Source organism: Lithobates pipiens, unplaced genomic scaffold (assembly GCF_037356315.1).
Source record: "Lithobates pipiens isolate NorthernLeopardFrog02 unplaced genomic scaffold, aLitPip1_a1.2 Scaffold_1, whole genome shotgun sequence".
NCBI classification, from domain to species: Eukaryota; Metazoa; Chordata; class Amphibia; order Anura; family Ranidae; genus Lithobates; species Lithobates pipiens.
The window spans coordinates 98,011,467-98,030,393 of record NW_027507685.1 but is presented as its reverse complement, the minus strand read 5'-3'; the positions used below and the strand labels follow the sequence as shown (position 1 = coordinate 98,030,393).

Here is an 18,927-nt window from a genome sequence, read left to right as displayed (position 1 = left end):
TTAACAGGCCAAGCTGTCCATCAAAAATGGCAGTTGGAACCCCAAAAAAAAGAAATAATTACATCTTACCTTACTAATACTTAGTTTAATGAGCTGCATTTGTTTTTTATTGTTTATGCTTCTTTTCCTTTTTATTTTTATTTTTTCTGGGGATCCAACCAAGTAAGTCTGTTATTTTTCAGCTTCTTTTAACAGGCCAAGCTGTCCATCAAAAATGACAGTTGGAATCCCAAAAAAAGAAATGTATTACATCTTACTAATTCTTAGATTTATGAGCTGCATTCGTTTTTATTGTTTAGGGTTTTTTTTCCTTTATTTTCATCCAGGGATCCTACCAGTAAGCCCTTGTACACACGGCCGGACATTCTGACAACCAAATCCGACGGATTTTGTCCGAAACTGTTGCATACACACGGTCGGACAAAGTTGTCGGAAAATTTGATTGTTCAAAACGTGATGACGTAATTTCATTACGATGGGACTACGTTCATGCTAGTAGCCAATAGCTTTGGTCTAGGAATTTGATCTGAGCATGCGTGGCACTTTTGTCCGATCAGAATTCTCTACACACAATCGAAAAAAGTCAGATCGGATCACGTTGTCGGAAAATTTTATAGCCCAGCTGGAAAACTTAGTCTGTCGGATATTCTGACGGAAACAGTCCGATGGAGCCCACACACAGTCGGATTATCTGACAACACGGTCCTATCGGACATTGTCCATCGGAATATCCAACCGTGTGTACAAGGGCTAAGACTGGTGTTTTTCGACTTCCATTAACAGACCAAGCTGTCCATCAAAAATTCCAGTTGGAAAGCAAAAAAAAATGCCAGTTAGAACCTGAAAAAAGAATATTACTATTACAGCTTATTAATTCTTAGATTTAGTAGCTACATTCATTTTTTTTTTTTGTACTTTCTTTTTTTTTATTTTCATTGGTTCCTTCTGGTGATCCTGATAGTAAGTCTGTTATTTTTCAGCTTCCTTTAACAGGCCAAGCTGTCCATCAAAAAAATGGCAGTTTGAACCTCCAGAAATGTAATATAGTGACTTCTGGAGGCAATTGGCTCCATTAGATTTTAGTTAGGGATATCAGAGTGAAGGGGGCTGAATACAAATGGGGCCCCTCCCCCTAATGACTGATAAGCGGCAATATAATAATTCTTTGTTTTTGGGGGGGTTTAATACTGCTGAACGCCAGGCTGATATAAAAGACCCAGATCAATTCAGCGCTGTATTAATTCTCGAAACTGATCTGATTTTATTAGGTACATGATCGCGGCCTACTTTTTGGAATATATCAAGATGTGGGCAACAAAACCTGTGCTGGATTCCCAGGAAGTCGAGATTTTTACGAGCTGGACGCACAAACGTTTGCGGACTGGGGGGTGGACCTACTCAAATTTGATGGATGTAATTATGGAACTCTGGAAGAGCTAGAAGAAGGTGAGACAAACCTGTGCTTGTATTCATGGAAAAGGAAGCACAATACGACTACCTACCTTGATGGCTAGGTCCATATTATCAGATCTTTATCCAAATAGTCGTGTGACTGCAAAAACATCTTTGTGTGGAAGGCTGGCCACGCTAAATCTTTAGAGCTGTGAAGACATTCCACTTTTGTCCCAACCTTTTTAAAGAAAAATTCCAGGTATGGCTATTATTACATAGTTGCATTGTTCCAGCCTGGACCAGTGTGACTCTATATAGGCCACACCTGTGGGATCACTCTAGAACCCTGGTGCCCAACCTGCAGCCCTTTTGTGAGGCCCTCAAGCCACTGTGGACATTATTCTTTGTTGACTTCTTGCCCTGTTTTAGCAATAATTTTCTAGCATTCTCATGTCATGTTTCTCCAGTCTATGCCCACCACCTGAAGCATGCCCTAGTGTCCAACAATTCCTACAGCATGTTCACAGTCACTGACAGTCTCCTGCAGCATGTCCACAGTCTCTGACCATTTCTTGTATCATGTCTGCAGTCTCTGACCGTTTCTTGTATCATGTCTGCAGTCTCTGACCATTTCTTGTATCATGTCTGCAGTCTCTGACCGTTTCTTGTATCATGTCTGCAGTCTCTGACCGTTTCTTGTATCATGTCTGCAGTCTCTGACCGTTTCTTGTATCATGTCTGCAGTCTCTGACCGTTTCTTGTACCATGTCTGCAGTCTCTGACCGCTTCTTGTACCATGTCTGCAGTCTCTGACCGCTTCTTGTATCATGTCTGCAGTCTCTGACCGTTTCTTGTATCATGTCTGCAGTCTCTGACCCATCTCTTGTATCATGTCTGCAGTCTCTGACCCATATCTTGTATCATGTCTGCAGTCTCTGACCCATATCTTGTATCATGTCTGCAGTCTCTGACCCATATCTTGTATCATGTCTGCAGTCTCTGACCCATATCTTGTATCATGTCTGCAGTCTCTGACCCATATCTTGTATCATGTCTGCAGTCTCTGACCCATATCTTGTATCATGTCTGCAGTCTCTGACCCATATCTTGTATCATGTCCGCAGTCGCTGACCATCACTTACATAGTTGGTGAGGTTGAAAAAAGACACAAGTCCATCAAGTCCAACCTATGCGTGTGATTATATGTCAGTATTACATTGTATATCCCTGTATGTTGCAGTCGTTTAGGTACCCGTTTAATAATTTTTTTAAATGATTGATGCCTCCCGCTGAAACCACCGCCTGTGGATGAGAATTCCACATCCTTGCCGCTCTAACAGTAAAGAACCCTCTAAGTAGTTTAACCTTAAACAGCTTTTCTTCTAATTTTAGTGCCTTTTTATATTCCCTTGTGCGGAAACGTTTTATCCCTATTGTGGGGTCACCAGTACAGTATTTGTAAATTGAAATCATTTCCCCTGTCAAGCGTCTCTTCTCCAGAGAGAATAAGTTCAGTGCTCGCAACCTTTCCTCATAACTAATATCCTCCAGACCCTTTATTGGCTTTGTTGCCCTTCTTTGTACTCGCTCAATTTCCAGTACATCATTCCTGAGGACTGGTGCCCAGAACTGGACAGCATACTCCAGGTGCGGCCGGACCAGACTCTTGAAGAGCGGGAGAATTATCGTTTTATCTCTGGAGCTGATCCCCTTTTTAATGCATGCCAATATCCTGCTTGCACCCCTGACCATTCCGAGTACTCCCCATTTATCACCACCCTCTGAACTCGCCCTTGTAGCCAGTTTTCAATCCATGTATTCGCTCTATGGTCCATGCCAAAGGACCTTATTTTGTACAGTAAACATTTTTGGGGCACTATATCGAATGCCTTTGCATGTGTCATGTTTGCAGTCTCTGCCCATCTCTTGAATCATGTCTGCAGCCTCTGCCCAGCTCCTGTATCATGTCTGCAGCCTCTGCCCATCTTATGTATCATGTCCATAGTCTTTGACTATAGGTGATTTGATAAAGGGCCACGCCCAAAATGTATTATAGCCTGCTGACTGATTTCCATCTGCTCTACAACTGCATCTTTGTTCCATCCCAAGCCTTGTGGTGAGTCAGTTCAACATCGCTCTGTCACATTCAACGTGCCACCAACTATACCAGCTGCATCCTCCGGCAGTTTGGAGTCCAATGTCTGGTCTTTTGGGGGCCTCCCCACATCACTGACCCTTACAGGTTCCACCAGTGGTCTGTCATCTCTTCCATTGGGTGGATGCCCATGCGACTTCTGGCACCTATACACCCTTTAGTTGCCCCCAGCACCGGACTTGAAATGCACAAGTCAGCCTGCCAAGGTTTGGGGTGAGATTGAAGTTTAACATTGATTGTCTGTCAGCCATGTTTTAACCCCTTTCCATTCTTGCAATACTTTTGATTTTACAATAAATCTTTTTACATGGCATAGACATTTTTATGACTTGAGGTATGCCATCACCCCCCCCCCCCCCCCCTCGCCCCATATCTCTTGTATCATGTTCATAGACTTTGACTATAGGTCAATTAGCCACAGCTCAAGGTACCCTTACCAACCTCTGGAGGAACCCCAGGTTTCCAAAGAATCCTGGTTGAGGATAGCTATTCTAGAGGGATGCCAAAGGTATAGTATATGCATACTTCCATTGGTCCAAGCTGGACCAATGTAACTATGTAAATAATTGCCATTCCTAAACTTCAGCTGTAAAATGTAATCATCCCTGGCAAAGTCACGCCTACTAGCGATGCAAAACACTCGTCAGTCACATGGTCATTTGGAAAACAAACTTAAAAAAAAAAAGTCAATAGTATTGAGATTTATTATGAAGTATATGCTGGAAAGATCAGAACAATTCTTATCTTTCCAGCACTGAGGTCATATATGTTTGAAGAGCACCTGTCACTTGGGATTTTTATTCAATGATTGTGTATATTGATTTGCGGCACCAGTCACTCAAGTCTGTTTAAATAAATAAAGTACTGATTAGTAAGTTGGAAGTACCCAGACCCCAGAATATAAGAACAGCGACACAACTACACCTTTTCAAACCCATTATCTTATACTCCACCCAGGTTGTTGTATTTGTAGGGGCAGCAACCACACATAAACCTGTCTTTATTCTTTCTGTAAGCCCAGTTTAGTCCTTTTATAGCATACTACAAATATATGTCAAGATGGCACCATATTTTTTTTTTGTTTTCTTTTCGTTCCTGCATATACACCACCAAGCCATTTATGAGGAACATTCTATTAATACTGGGTTGGGCCTTCCTTACTCTCTTGTATCACAGGTTCCATGTTCCACAAAAGATCCTTTGAGATTCTGCTCCATGTTGACATAGAAATGTCCCAAGATTTGGTAGCTACACATTCATACAGCGAATCTGCAATTCTACAACATCCCAGAACTGTTCTATTAGTTTCAGATCCATAGACAAGCCTAAAATCACAGATAACCATTTACTGTGAGGAGGATCTCAGAATACACGTTACACCAAACCTTGCAGTGGCTGGTCTACAACAGCGCAAGACCACATTGGGTTCCTGTAAGCCAAAAACAGAAAGCTGAGGCAGAAACTAAAGCCGCGTACACACGTAGCCGTCTGTCCGACGTACTTAGTCTGGCGGACTTCCCGCCAGACTGTCCTTAGGACTTTCTGAAGGGGCTACTTGCCCACACATGGCACTTTTTCAGCGGACTAATACGGCGTACTAAGTCCGCCGTACTATCCGCCCTACTTTTGAAATAAACGGACTCGCCCGCACACGCGGAGGAAAGTCCGCTCATTTCGAGCGGGTCTCCAGGTAGGTGGGGCCCACGAAGGATACGTCGCTGGACCCGCCGCCTGGTATGGACTTAAAGGGGAACCCCAACGCCGAAAAAAATCAGCATGGGGGCCCTCCCAGGTCCACATCAGACCCTTGTCCGAGCACGCTACCCAGCCGGCCAGGAAAGGGGGGGCCAGCGAGCGCCCCCCCCCCTCCTGAGCCGTACCAGGCCGCGTGCCCTCAACATGGGGGGTGCCTTGGGGAAGGGGGGTCGCGCGGCCCCCCCCCACCCCAAAGCACCTTGTCCCCATGTTGATGAGGACAAGGGCCTCTTCCCGACAACTCTGGCCGTTGGTTGTCGGGGTCTGCGGGCGGGGGGCTTATCGGAATCCGGGAGCCCCCTTTAATAAGGGGGCACCCGGATACCAGCCCCCCACCCTATGTGAATGAGTATGGGGTACAATGTACCCCTACCCATTCACCTGTAAAATAAAGTACAAAAAAAACACAACACACAAGGGTTAAAATAGTTTATTGCACAGCTTCGGGGGTCTTCCGTCTTAGGGGGTCTTCTCGCCGGACTCCTCCGCTATCTTCTTGTAGCTCTTTTGCTAGCGGAGGAGCCCGGCTTTCTTCCTCGCCGCCGGCCTCTTCTTCCGACTTCGGGGGTCTTGTCCCCCTCTTCGGTTCTTCTGCCGGGCCACCGCGCCTTCTTCTAGCTCTTTTACAGGCGATGGCCCGGTCTTCTGTCCTTCTCTTCTCTTCTTCTTCAGATGTTGCCTCGCCGAGTCCTCCACTCACAATGACGGGGACCGGGCACACGGCGACTTATATAGGGACAAGGGGCGGGGTCTTCGGTTGATGTCACATGGGTTGATGTCACATGGTGACCCCGCCCCCTTACGATGTCACAGTCTCGGAGGATGCTGGGACTGTCGCCATGTGACATCAACCCATGTGACATCAACTGAAGACCCCGCCCCTTGTCTCTATATAAGTCGCCGCGTGCCCGGTCCCCGTCGTCGTGAGCAGAGGACTCGGCGAGGCAGAAGACAGAAGACCGGGCCACCGCCTGTAAAAGAGCTAGAAGAAGGCGCGGTGGCCTGGCAGAAGAACCGAAGAGGGGGACAAGACCCCCGAAGTCGGAAGAAGAGGCCGGCGGCGAGGAAGAAAGCCGGGCTCCTCCGCTAGCAAAAGAGCTACAAGAAGATAGCGGAGGAGTCCGGCGAGAAGACCCCCGAAGACGGAAGACCCCCGGAGCTGTGCAATAAACTATTTTAACCCTTGTGTGTTGTGTTTTTTTTGTACTTTATTTTACAGGTGAATGGGTAGGGGTACATTGTACCCCATACTCATTCACATAGGGTGGGGGGCCGGTATCCGGGGGCCCCCGGATTCTGATAAGCCAGGGTTGTCGGGAAGAGACCTTTGTCCTCATTCCCGACATGGGGGGTGCCTTGGGGAAGGGGGGGCCGCGCGCCCCCCCACCCCAAAGCACCTTGTCCCCATGTTGAGGGCACGCGGTCTGGTACGGCTCAGGAGGGGGGGGGGGCGCTCGCTCGTCCCCCCCCCTTTCCTGGCCGGCCGGGTAGCGTGCTCGGACAAGGGTCTGATGTGGACCTGGGGGGACCCCCACGCCGTTTTTTTTTTTTTTCCGGCGTTGGGGTTCCCCTTTAAGTCCATACCAGGCGGCGGGTCCAGCGACGTATCCTTCGCGGGCCCCACCTACCTGGAGACCCGCTCGAAATGAGCGGACTTTTCTCCGGGCGGGAAAAGTCTGTTCATTTCAAAAGTACGGCGGACTGGCACACACACAGCCGGATTGTCCGCCAAAATGCGAGTCCGGCGGGAAGATTGGAGTGTAAAACTACTTTCTAAGTCCGCCGTACTTTCGGGTCAAAAAAGTATGCCGGAGGCTACACACGGGGGGATTGTCCGGCGGACTTGAGTTTGCCGGACTTTTCCACCCGCTTGTTTGATCGTGTGTACGTGGCATAAGGTTCATCAGACCAGGCTACATTTTTCCAGCCTTCAGCTGTCGTTTTGGTGATCCTGTGCCCACTCCAGCCTCTGCTTTTGGCTTACAGGAACCCAGTGTGGTCTTCTGCTGTTGTAGACCATCCACTTAGAGGTTTGATGTGTTGTGCATTCTGAGATCCCACCCCAGCTGTAACGGGTGTGAGTTCCCGTAGACTTTCTGCCCCCTCCAACCATTCTGGCCAATGCTCACTAGATATTTATGGTTTTTCCACAACCCATCCTTTCTGCCACTCTATCGTTGCAGGGTACCGTCGTATGGCTATTGCATTAAACCGTACTGGGAGAGATATTGTATATTCCTGTGAATGGCCGCTGTATGCTCGTCAAGAATCACATGTAAGTGGAAATAATATTCTATCTTTCTAAGTGACGAATGTTATTGTCTGTATTTATCTTTTATGGTCTACTTCAAAGAGTTTTCTACTTTTCAAAGTAAGGGTAGATCTCCTGGTTATTAACCTAACATGTATCTATCAGTCCTTGGATGAGGTGGCAGCAGTTTTTCTTTTTTCAGCTCCACAAAACTATGCTTTGAGCAGTTTGGTGTGGGGAACTTGCGTGTCCTGCACAGAGCCCTGACCTCAACCCTACTGAACACCTTTTGGGGTCAGGTCTTCTCATCCAACATAAGGACCTGACCTCAATCTTACTGAATATCTTTGAGATCAGGTCTTCTTATCTAACATCAGGACCTGACCTCAATCCTACTTGAAAACCTTTGGGATCAAGTCTTCTCATCCAACATCAGGACCTGACTTTAACCCTACTGAAAACATTTGGGATCAGGTCTTCCCATCCAACATCAGTATCTGACCCCCAACCCTACTGATAAAATTTTGGGATCAGGTCTTCTCATCCAACATGAGGATCTTACCTCGACCTTACTGAATATCTGTGAGATCAGGTCTTCTCATCCAACACTAGGACCTGGCCTCAACCCTATTAAATACCTTTGGAAAAAATTACAATGCCACAGGACAGGAAGAGAAGGAATTCCTAAGGCAGCCTTTCTCAACCTTTTCAACACAGAGGAACCCTTGAAATAGTTCTCCGGTCTCAGGGAACCCCTGCTAAAAATTAGAAATCTACAACTCATGATACATTAGTGTGATGGTCAGTGGGAAGAATGGTCCTTACACTTGTGGTCATTAGGAAGAATTATCCCCTTACAGATAGCTAAATAATCAGTGGTGTGAGTGGGAACTTATCTGAGAGGCAGAAATTGCCCAATGCTGAAGGAACCCCTAGCAACCTCTGGAGGAACCCTGGTTGAGAATCACTGCCCTAAGGGAATGCAGACTGAAAAATAACCCGGTAGAGTTTCTACCCTTGCCTATTCTATCTCAAATTAAAAATAAACATTTCGGCTTTACAAGCAATTTAAACTAAGGCCAAATAATAATTAATCATTATAACCACCTGCACCACGTACCTCTGCTGTGCACAAAAAGCATATGGCAATACTCTGCTGTTCCAAAAAACAATAGATTAATTTCTTATAGCGTCTACTTATAAAAAAAAAATCTATGTCTTTGTGATTTTTAATTGAAACTTACTTTTTTCTTACTATTCTTAGGTTAATTATACAGAAGTTGCTGAATACTGCAACTCATGGAGAAATTTTGGCGATATCGATGACTCGTGGGGAAGTGTGAAGACTATAGTGGATTTTACTGCTGCTCTCCAAGAACAGCTGGTTCCTGCAGCGGGTCCGGGAGCTTGGAATGACCCAGACATGGTCAGAGGATAACCGTTCTATTTTTAGGCCTAAATTAAATATAGAATCTTTTTACATTTACAAAAAATGGCAGCCATTTTGAAAATTCTAAATGTGAATAATTTAAACATATTCGGTATTACCCAACAAATGGGTATAGATCATGCCCACTAGATGGCTATGGTGGTTCCAGCGGTGATGGTGGTGTTGTCTCTTTTTTGCTGCGGTGGTTTTAATATGGCATTTATTACCTGGCTATAGAGGTGCTAATAGAGTGGTCATGTCCTGGTTACAGTAGTGATCACTCCCTTCCTGTAATTATGGTCACATTCTGGAAGTGGAGGAAAAAAGCAGAATGTGTTCCCAGTAGACCATATGTTGATGACAAGAAATGTGGAATCTTAAAGCAGGCCTTTACCAATTGCGTGCCCTAGACATCATCAGTGCTCTGAAGCCTCCTGGAATATGCATATCACATACAGTGCCTTGCAAAAGTATTCACCCCCTGGCATTTTTCATGTTTTGTTGCCTCACAAGCTGGAATTAACATGGATTGTTTGAGGATTTGCATCATTTAATTTACAGAACATGCCCCCAGCTTTGAAGATTGTTTGCTTCACAATATAAAAACAAAAACAAACAACAACTAGGACAAAATAACAGAAAAAGTCAATGTACATAACTATTCCCCCCCCCCCCCCAAGTCAATACTTTGTAGAGCCACCTTTATCACGGATCCAAGTCGCTTTGGCTCTATGAGCTTGTCACATCTTGCCACTGGGATTTTGCCCAATCCTCCTTGCAAAACTGCTCCAGCTCCTTCAAGTTGGATGGTTTGTGCTTGTGAACAGCAATCTTTAAGTCTGACCACAGATTTTCTATTGGCTTGAGGTCTGGACTTTGACTAGGCCATTCCAACACATTTACATGTTTCTCCTTTAAACCACTCAAGTGTTGCTTTAGCAGTGTGTTTGGGGTCATTGTCCTGCTGGAAGGTGAACCTCCATCCTAGCCTCAAATCACACACAGAGTGGTACAGGTTTTGCTCAAGACTATCCCTGTATTTAGAACCATCGATATTTCCCTCAACTCTGACCAGTTTCCCAGTCCCGACTGCTGAAAAACATCCCCACAGCATGATGCTGCCACCACCATGTGGTCAGTTTAGCGGTGGTGTTCTTTGGGTGATGTGATGTGTTGGGTTTGTGCCAGACATGGCATTTTCTTTGATGGGCAAAAAGTTAAATTTTAGTCTCCTCAGACCAGAGCACCTTCTTCCATACATTTTGGGAGTCTCCCACATGCCTTTTCGCAAACTCCAAACGTGCCATTTTGTTTTTTGCTGAAAGTAATGCTTTGCTTCTGGCCACTGTGCCATAAAGCCCAACTCTATGGAAGTATACTGCTTATTGTCGTCCTATGTACAGATACTCCAGTCTCCGCTGTGGAACTCTGCAGCTCCTTCAGGGTTAATTTTGGTCTCTGTGCTGCCTCTCTGATTAATGCCCTCGTTGCCTGGTCCATGAGTTTTGGTGTGCAGCCATCTCTTAGCAGGTTTGCTGTTGTGCCATGTTCTTTCCCTTTGGTTATGATAGATTTGATGGTGCTCCTAGGGATCAAATATTTGGATATTTTTTTTTTATAACCTAACCCTGACTTGTACTTCTCAACAACATTGTCCCTTACTTGTTTGGAGAGTAACTTGGTCTTTCATGGCAGTGTTTGGTTAGTGGTGCCTCTTGCTTAGGTGTTGCCGCCTCTGGGGCCTTTCAAATAGGTGTGTCTATGTAATGACAGATCATGTGACACTTAGATTGCACACAGGTGGACATCATTTCACTAATTATGTGACTTCTGAAGGTAATTGGTTGCACCAGAGCTTTTTATGGGCTTCACAACAAAGAGGGTGAATACATACACACATGCCAATTATCAGTTTTTTTATTTCTGAAAAATAGTTTTATATATATTTTTCTAACTTTACGTCAGCAACTTAGACTATTGTGTTCTGACATTGAACTAAAGGCTGTAATGTAACAAAGGGGGTGAATACTTTTGCAAGGCACTGTATGCCATGATACTTCAGGTGCTATGGAAGAGGGATGGACCCAGTGGCACGTCCTGAACCAGGAAGAGGGTACTGGCTACCAATGACATCTCCAACTAAGATGGCATAACACCAGGGGAAAAAAAACATGGTGGACATGGTGGTAGGGGGTGGTGAAGTTTCTCAATAAGTACTCCACTCAAAGCTAAAGTGAATGAAGAGTTCGAAAGAAGCACACCTCTCTTTAATCACATAGGAAATTTTATTGAAGAACTAACAGCAACACCAAACATTTTATGGATCTGTGTCTCCTTCAGGACTATGTATTTAAAAAGGTTTCGGACTGATGTGTTTTTAAATAGGGAGCAACATGAAAAGATGATGCTCGTAGCTAAATAGTGTTTTAGGCCAGGGTGCTCACCCTCTTTGAAGAGCAAGGGGCACTTAAGTGATTTGGTAACCAGGTGAGAGCCACAATGAACTATGGGGTTTAACTGTGCCCCCCCCCCCCCCGCAACCCATTGATCACGATCTGGGTCAAGGGCCACAGGTTGAGCACCCCTGATTTAGGCAGAGATCCAACAGGGACCTATGAATTGTCTAATGACCGGCCGTGGCCACTTTGCTCAGAAACACTTTAACTGGGTGTGCTTATTAACAAAGCACATTCCGGCTTTCATTTGTTTTTTGTTTTTCCTAGCAGTCCCTGTCCCCGGTTCTAGGGGGCAGGCCTTTTTTTTTTTTTTCCCCCAGCAAGAACACAGGGAAAGCAGTTCCAGCACTGAATGTGGCAAGGGGTGCTGGAGGGTCTATTGATGCTGACTGCCGGGGATTCTATAGTTGCTGGAGGGGGATATATTATTGTTGGGGGTGGGTGGAGGGTCAATCATTGTTGGGAGGGATTTACTCAGTGGCGGCCCGTGCATTGTGGGTGCACGGTCACCACCCCCCTCTCACTCCGCCCTCCCTATTCATGTGGCCAGCCCCTTTCAGGACACCAGACACATGAAATACTATGGTGGGGATAGGCGGGGGGGTGTGTATTTTTGAAGCACGTGATTAGAGCCAGAGGCTCTAATAGGCTTCAAAATAGGGCGGGCTCGGGGCACAGAGCACTTGTGTCCCGATCCCACCCTGTTGTGTGGCATAGCGAATGAATTTTCGCTATTTTCACACTAACGTTCCTCCCTGCCAATCAGCAGGCACGTCAGTGAGACCTGCCTCCTGAGTGGCCAAAGCATTAGGCGATCCTATTGGATGCCTAATGCTTTGGCGGAAGAGGAGACAAGCGAACACAGGAGCCATAGTCGAGAAGAGAGCCACTGAGGAAGAGGGTCCCGAAACTCGAGGAGAGGAGCGGTAAGGGCCACTGCGGGGGGGGTGTTTTTCGCGAAGTGACAGCCAAGCCTGGCTGCGTATGATGGGGCACAAGTGGCTGCGTTTGATAGGCACAGTGAGGATTTTGAGCACCAGCTGCCACTGGATCTACTGTTGAGGGAGGGGGGAGGGGGGGTCTACTGATGCTGGCTGTTGGGAGTCTATTGTTGCTGGGGTGGAACTATTGTTGCTAGCTACAGTGGATCTATTTTATTTATTTTCTTAACAAATTTCAAACATGTTACTTGGCACCACAAAATAATACTTGGTTCTGTATTCTCTAAAAGGGATGGAACCAGGAGGTGGGTTGGGGTGGAACCAAGGGACAATGCTTGGTGTTGGGTAGAGGGTGGAGCCAAGGGGTGGCTTGGAAAGGGTGAAAAGGTGAAAATAAGCCCTGCTAGTGGGGATCAAATATTGACTTGTAGAAGTGATCAGCCCAAGGTTCTAACGATGGTCAATCTTTGGTTGGGATATACCTCCAACTGAGCAGATCAATCTGGGGGAGCTATCATGCTGCTCAGAAAGGAAGTATCTTGAAATAGCAGTTGGGTTTTTTTTTTCTACCTTAGACCAAACAAAACTGTAAACTGGTTTATGGCACATCCTACTGGTTTCACAAATATCCCCACAGCCTTTTAGACCTAAAATTCCAAAGATCTTTAGATATTTGAGCACCTGACCTATTACCCTCTGAGACATGTTTTTGCTTTCACTATATTCTGCTCCATATATAACTTCAGACGTTTTCTCTTTTTTTTTTTATCAAACAGCTTGTTATCGGTAACTTCGGATTGAGTTATGATCAGCAGGTCACACAAATGGCTCTTTGGGCAATCATGGCTGCACCTTTATTAATGTCTAATGACTTGCGGGAAATAAGTAGAGAGTCTACAGCTCTCCTTCAGAACCAAGAGGTCATCGCCATCAACCAAGATCCTCTAGGGATACAAGGATACAGGTTACTCAAGGTAATAAAAGACAGTTTCTGGAATTCATAAAGATTGGGGCAGACTGATTTTTGCAAAAGTGTCTCGTGTGCGTTCTGAAAGTGGCACAGCATGCACCAAATTCATGTAGCGGTCTAGAACAAGGTTTCTCAACCAGGGTTCCTCCAGAGGTTGCTAGGGGTACCTTGAGCAATAACCAATTTATGACTCTCAGATAAGTTCCCATTGACGCCAATTATCTTCTTAGCTAAATGGAAAGCCGGCCATGGTGTAATTTTCTTTCCTACAACCACGGGTTGCAGGAAAGAAAATCACTTAAGTTCCCTATCAACATAATGTCCTTGGACCCCCCCCATTCTCAATCTGCACCTCCTCCCCAGGGTCAGCTGATAGCCACCCATGCCTTTCAACCTAATTTCTATGCTGATGATACCCAAATCTATCTCTAACACCTCAGCTCACTCATCACTAATACATAGACTTATCTGACTGGATGTCACATCCCTTCCTCAAACTCAATTTATCCAAAACCAAGCTCCTATTTCCTCCTCCCACGTGCCCCTTCCCCCTGACTTCTCTGTCAAAATCAATGACACAACCATTAACCCATATGCCAAGTTTCTAGGTGTAATCCTGGACTCTGAACTCTTCTTTTTGGTCCCCCACGTCTAATTGATGTCCAAAGCTTGCTGCCTTAACCCCTGCAACGTCTCCAAAATATGTCCCTTCCTAATCAATGACACCACAAAGCTCCCTGATCATCTCTTGCCTCAATTTACTGAAACTCACTCATCATAGGCTACCCCCCCCCCCACTTCAATCCATCAAGGTGTCTACTACCAGGCTCTGCCACCTTACCAACCATCAGTGTCTTCTGCTCCTGCTCCTCTCTGCCAATCCCTCCACTGGCTGCACCCAACGAATAAAATTCAAAATACAAACAACTTTCAAAGCCATCCACAACTCGGCCCCCAGCTACATCACTAACCTGGTATCAAAATACCAACCTAATCCTTCTCTTCATTCCTCCCAAGACCTCCTGCTCTCTAGCTTCCTTGTCATCTCCTCCAAGACTAGTGTAGAGCCTCTCACAGAGCTATTGTGTTCTCCCAGCGGGGGGGGGGGGGGGAGCCGTCCTTGTCGGGAGAACACACAGAGATTGCTAGCAGCTATAGCCCCTTGGCAATAATCGCATGAAAAATACATTATTCTGGTTGTACTCAAGTTGATGAATCAACCTTCCAACATTCGGGTCGTACCCAAGTCGATGAATCAACCTTCCAACATTCGGGTCATACCCAAGTTAATCAACCTTGGGTACAATCAGCCTTGCCCATACATGGTTCAGATCTCGGAAGGGTCCCTGCTGAACTGGCAGAGATTCACATGGTTTATGGCCGGCTTTAGGGTTAACTCATCCCAGTGACAAGTGTAAAGAACATTCTTCCCACTGATCGTCACACTAATGTATCATGACTTGTAGATATTGTTAGCAGGGGTTCCCTGAGATCAGAAAGTTATTTTGAGGGTGTGACGGAACCGATGACACACTCCGATTGAGTGCTTCCGTCTATATACCGCTTCCTAAGTCCTGGAACACAAGTCCAATGGATCTGGCTATAGGAACCCCCAAGCACTAGACACCAGGCTTGGAAGACATCAGGAATGACCTTTATTTGAGATCTCACACAAAATATATACAGCGGGGTGACTAAAACCTAACCTAATTAGCATGAGCTAATTATCTAAATCAACACTCAGATTGTGATTTAGTCTATTGCTAACATGGCATTTACATATCCAGTCTGTATGTCTTGGGGGGGGCACAGACCTGAATCCAAGTAACACCACCTCAGAGGTCCCCAGGTATACAGCTCACAAAGAACCCCATTCCCCCAAATGCGAGGGCCCATAATCACAAGGCAAGAGGCTCGCATTCAGTCCCCTCCAAGAGCCTTGGTCCCAGCTAGGTCTGTCACAGAGGGCTCCTGTTATGCTGAAAAGGTTGAGAAAGTCTGGTCTAGTACTTGAATTTGGCACCACTTTTTTTTTCCGAAGGTACGCAAGACCCTTGGCACAAATATCTGTCTCTGTACGCCCAAAGAAAGTTGGTTCGTAAGATCCGAATTGTCGGTGTTTGAGTTTTGAATTTGGCATAGGTTTGGTACCACAATGGAGAAGCGGAGCAAATTAGAATTTCATGAATTTGGCGTACGAGTCGCCATCAGAACCAAAACTGTCCCGGAAAGTTGTTTTTTTTTTAAATTGGGTACAACTCATTAATGAGGGCAATTAATGCCAGATAAGTGATGGAGCAGCTTTTCTGAATTCCCCCCAGTATCTATAAATCTTGTGGTTCTTAACGCCTTGGCGCCGGCCATACGCATATATGAAGTCAGCAGTTCCCATATTGGACCTTGGCCTGTTGACCTTTGAACTTACAGGGGAGGTCCCTATTCCAATCCCCGAGTCATAACCTTGTTTTTCCAGGGGAAACCCTAACCCCTACTTCCACATAGAAAGCAAGAGTCCTTCTTTGCAGCATACTGGCAGGGGGCAGGCTTTTCTACTTTGCTGTGGTTACTTTCTAGAGAAAACCGGCTGGAAAACTTTGCACCTATTTTTTTTATTTTGGTCCACCTGAACTTTAACTAATTTTATTAAACCAAAATTTTAAATAATTTGACTAATTTAACTAACTCGTATTTAACAAATTTGTTTTTACCAGTGATATTTAGATTTGCGACAATCTTTCATTGTTATTTCAGGTCAATAATTTTGACATGTGGGAGAAACCCCTCGCTAGTGGAGCTTTGGCAATCTCGGTAACAAATCGGCAAGAAATAGGCGGCCCTCGATATTTTCTATTGGCCCGGGCAATGGTGTGGGACGGACTGGCCTGTGACACCTGCTACGTGACGCAGCTGCTCCCGACACGCTACGAACACGGATATTTCAACTCCTCCCAAGTCTTGAAAGTGTGGGTGAATCCATCGGGAACTGTGCTGCTGAGGCTGGAGTAAGGAAAATCCACAGCTTCTCCATCTAAGTCGGCCAAATTCATTCCATGATGTTTTAGGTACTGCCTATTATTTATTTTTTTTCTTTCTAAAGCAGCCACAGCCTGAGTAGAAAAGCCTGTTACCTGCCAGCATGCATCATGCAGAGAATGACCTTTTGGCTCTCTGTGGGTAAGCAGTGGTATCTTTGCAGAGGTAGAACACGCCTCCAATCAGTAGGGATAATGACCTCTGTCGATTCTCAGAGGGCATGACCTTTACTAATTGCAGGAACTACAAGTCCGACTCGGAGAGACCCTACAGTATGCTGGCAGGGGACAGGCTTTTCTACTCAGAAGCCAGAAAGCTCCAGGGGAAAAAAAAAAACCCTTTTCCCTCTGTGAGTAAGCAGTGGTATCTTTGCAGAGGTCCGACAACCCTCCAATAAGCAGGGAGCATGACCCTTGTTGATAGCAGGGCTACAGGTTCCGACTCAGTAAGGGGCCATGTCAGTCCTCTGCGAAGAAACCACTATTTCCACAGAGAGAACAATGGTCCTTCTCCCTAGCATGCTCGCAGAGGACAGGCTTTTCTACTCCAGAGCCAGAAGCTCCAGAAAAGGACCACTGTTCTCTGTGGGTAAGCAGTGGTACCTTTGCAGAGGTCCGACTCTCCTCCAATTAGCAGGGAACATGGCTGATTGCAGAGCTACAGGCTCAACTCAGTAGGGCACATGTCAGTCCTCTGCAGAGAAACCACTGCTTCCGCACAGAGAACAATGGTCCTCTTTACAGCATACTGGCAGACAGCTCCACAAAAGGACCATTGCTCTCTGTGGGTAAGCAGTGGTATCTTTGCAGAGGTCCGACACCCCTGCAATCAGCAGGGCAGCATGACCTTTACTGATTTGCACAGCTACAGGTCAGACTCGGAGAGACCACTGCTTCCACACAGAGAATGATAGTTCTCTCTACAGCATGCTGGAAGGGGGACAGGCTTTCCTACTCCCAGTTGTGGTTATTTTAGGAAGAAAAATGTTCAACTGAGCTTTAAAGGCAATTAAGAAAATTGATGGCTAAACAGACAGATGCACCCCCCTCTGTAGTAGCCCCCAGCTCTGCTGATGCCCTACTCTGTAGTACCCCCATCTCTGCTGATCCCCCCCCAAGCTCTACTGATGCCCCACTCCATAGTACCCGCCCCCCCCCAGCGCAGCATGGGGTCCCAGGCACCAGGGGAAATAGGATTGTGTACAGAGGGGTGTCGACCAGTGTGGCGGGAGGGAAAATACTGACACTGATCCCTTGTGGAGCTCCTTGAAGCGGCTAATAGTTGGAAGGAGGGAGAGGAAGAGAAGCCATTTTTCAGCTGCTGCAGGTAGAATCAGACAAGGATATCGGCTCCAGTAATCACCCCCACCCCTCTCTTGTCTACAGATTCCCCCTTCTGCCTGGGCCTCCATGTGCCCCTTTTACCCACACTTCCGGCTTCCCCTCCTCTCACTCCCTCCGGCTTTCAAGTGCTGCAGGAGGGAACTACAGGGGGATAGGTTTCAGTAATTCCCCTGCCGCCAAACTGATCACCACCGTACCCCCCCACCACACACACATAGCGGAATTCCCCTCCTCTCACCCCCTTCAGCTTTCAACTGCTGCAGGAGGGAACTACAGGAGGGTTTGGTTCCAGTAACGCCCCCCCCCCCCCCCCACACTGATCAACCCCTCCTGTCCCGAGCCACCATGTGCTGTCAGGGGGATCAATTCCAGTAACTGCCCCCTCCCCCCTCTTCTGTCCACAATCCAATTCCCTCTTCTGCCCAGGCCACCATGTGTACCCCTTTCCCCTGCACTGCCAGCTTTCACTCCTGTTCTTCCCACTGGCTGTTGTGAGGAGGGGCGGGGCATTTCAAGATGGCAAGCAGCCCCTTTCCTGAGTGATCAGTGTTTTTTGGATTTAGAGGAGGTAGAGGGGCCCCTGTCAGGTAGATGGTACAGAGGGCTGAGATTGCTAACAGCAGCTCTAGTAACACGGTGGAGTTAGCCTTTAAGGAACTGAGGAAGGCAAAAAAAAAAAAATATATATATATATATATATATAAACTATGCAAATCTAATCATATAACTGCAAAGTGCCTGTGAAAAGATGTAAATTTCATTCAGATTTTATAAAAAAAAAAAATTATATATATTCTACAAATGTAAAGTGTGATTATATTTATTCTTGGTGCTGCTCAACAGAAATAAATTTCTGTCAAAGTGGAAAAACGGATCTCGTGGTCGATTGTTTTACTTGAACAAAACAGATCTGCTCAGGTTTTACAAATCCTGCACCTGGATTTCCTTTAGAATTTTGCTGTATTCATTCTGTCCTACAGACCCTGGGAGAGGATTCAGGGCCTGCTGCAGAAAAAGCACCTCTGCAACATGATGCTGCCACCACCACCAGGTTTCACAGTAGGGACGATGCAATTATCCCACAGCGCTTGATTATCTCAAACATGACATTTAGCCATATGTCTAAAAAGCATTTTAACCACTTCCATACAAGGCAAATTCCAGCATGTCTCTCCTACGTGTAAAAAAAAAAATATATATAT

The 18,927-nt window shown here is 46.1% G+C and overlaps 1 protein-coding gene across 1 annotated transcript in view; it reads left to right on the top strand.

Annotated features, from left to right (window-relative positions):
• GLA (galactosidase alpha) overlaps positions 1–18,599 on the top strand; it is a 42,167-nt gene extending 23,568 nt beyond the window's left edge. Inside the window, exons 3-7 of the mRNA XM_077466040.1 lie at positions 1,269–1,446; positions 7,486–7,577; positions 8,818–8,979; positions 13,156–13,353; positions 16,101–18,599. Of these exons, the coding sequence (XP_077322166.1) occupies positions 1,269–1,446; positions 7,486–7,577; positions 8,818–8,979; positions 13,156–13,353; positions 16,101–16,355 (885 nt within the window). The 3' untranslated portion in view covers positions 16,356–18,599. The remainder of the gene's footprint in view (positions 1–1,268; positions 1,447–7,485; positions 7,578–8,817; positions 8,980–13,155; positions 13,354–16,100) is intronic.
• The last annotated feature ends 328 nt before the right edge of the window (positions 18,600–18,927 follow it).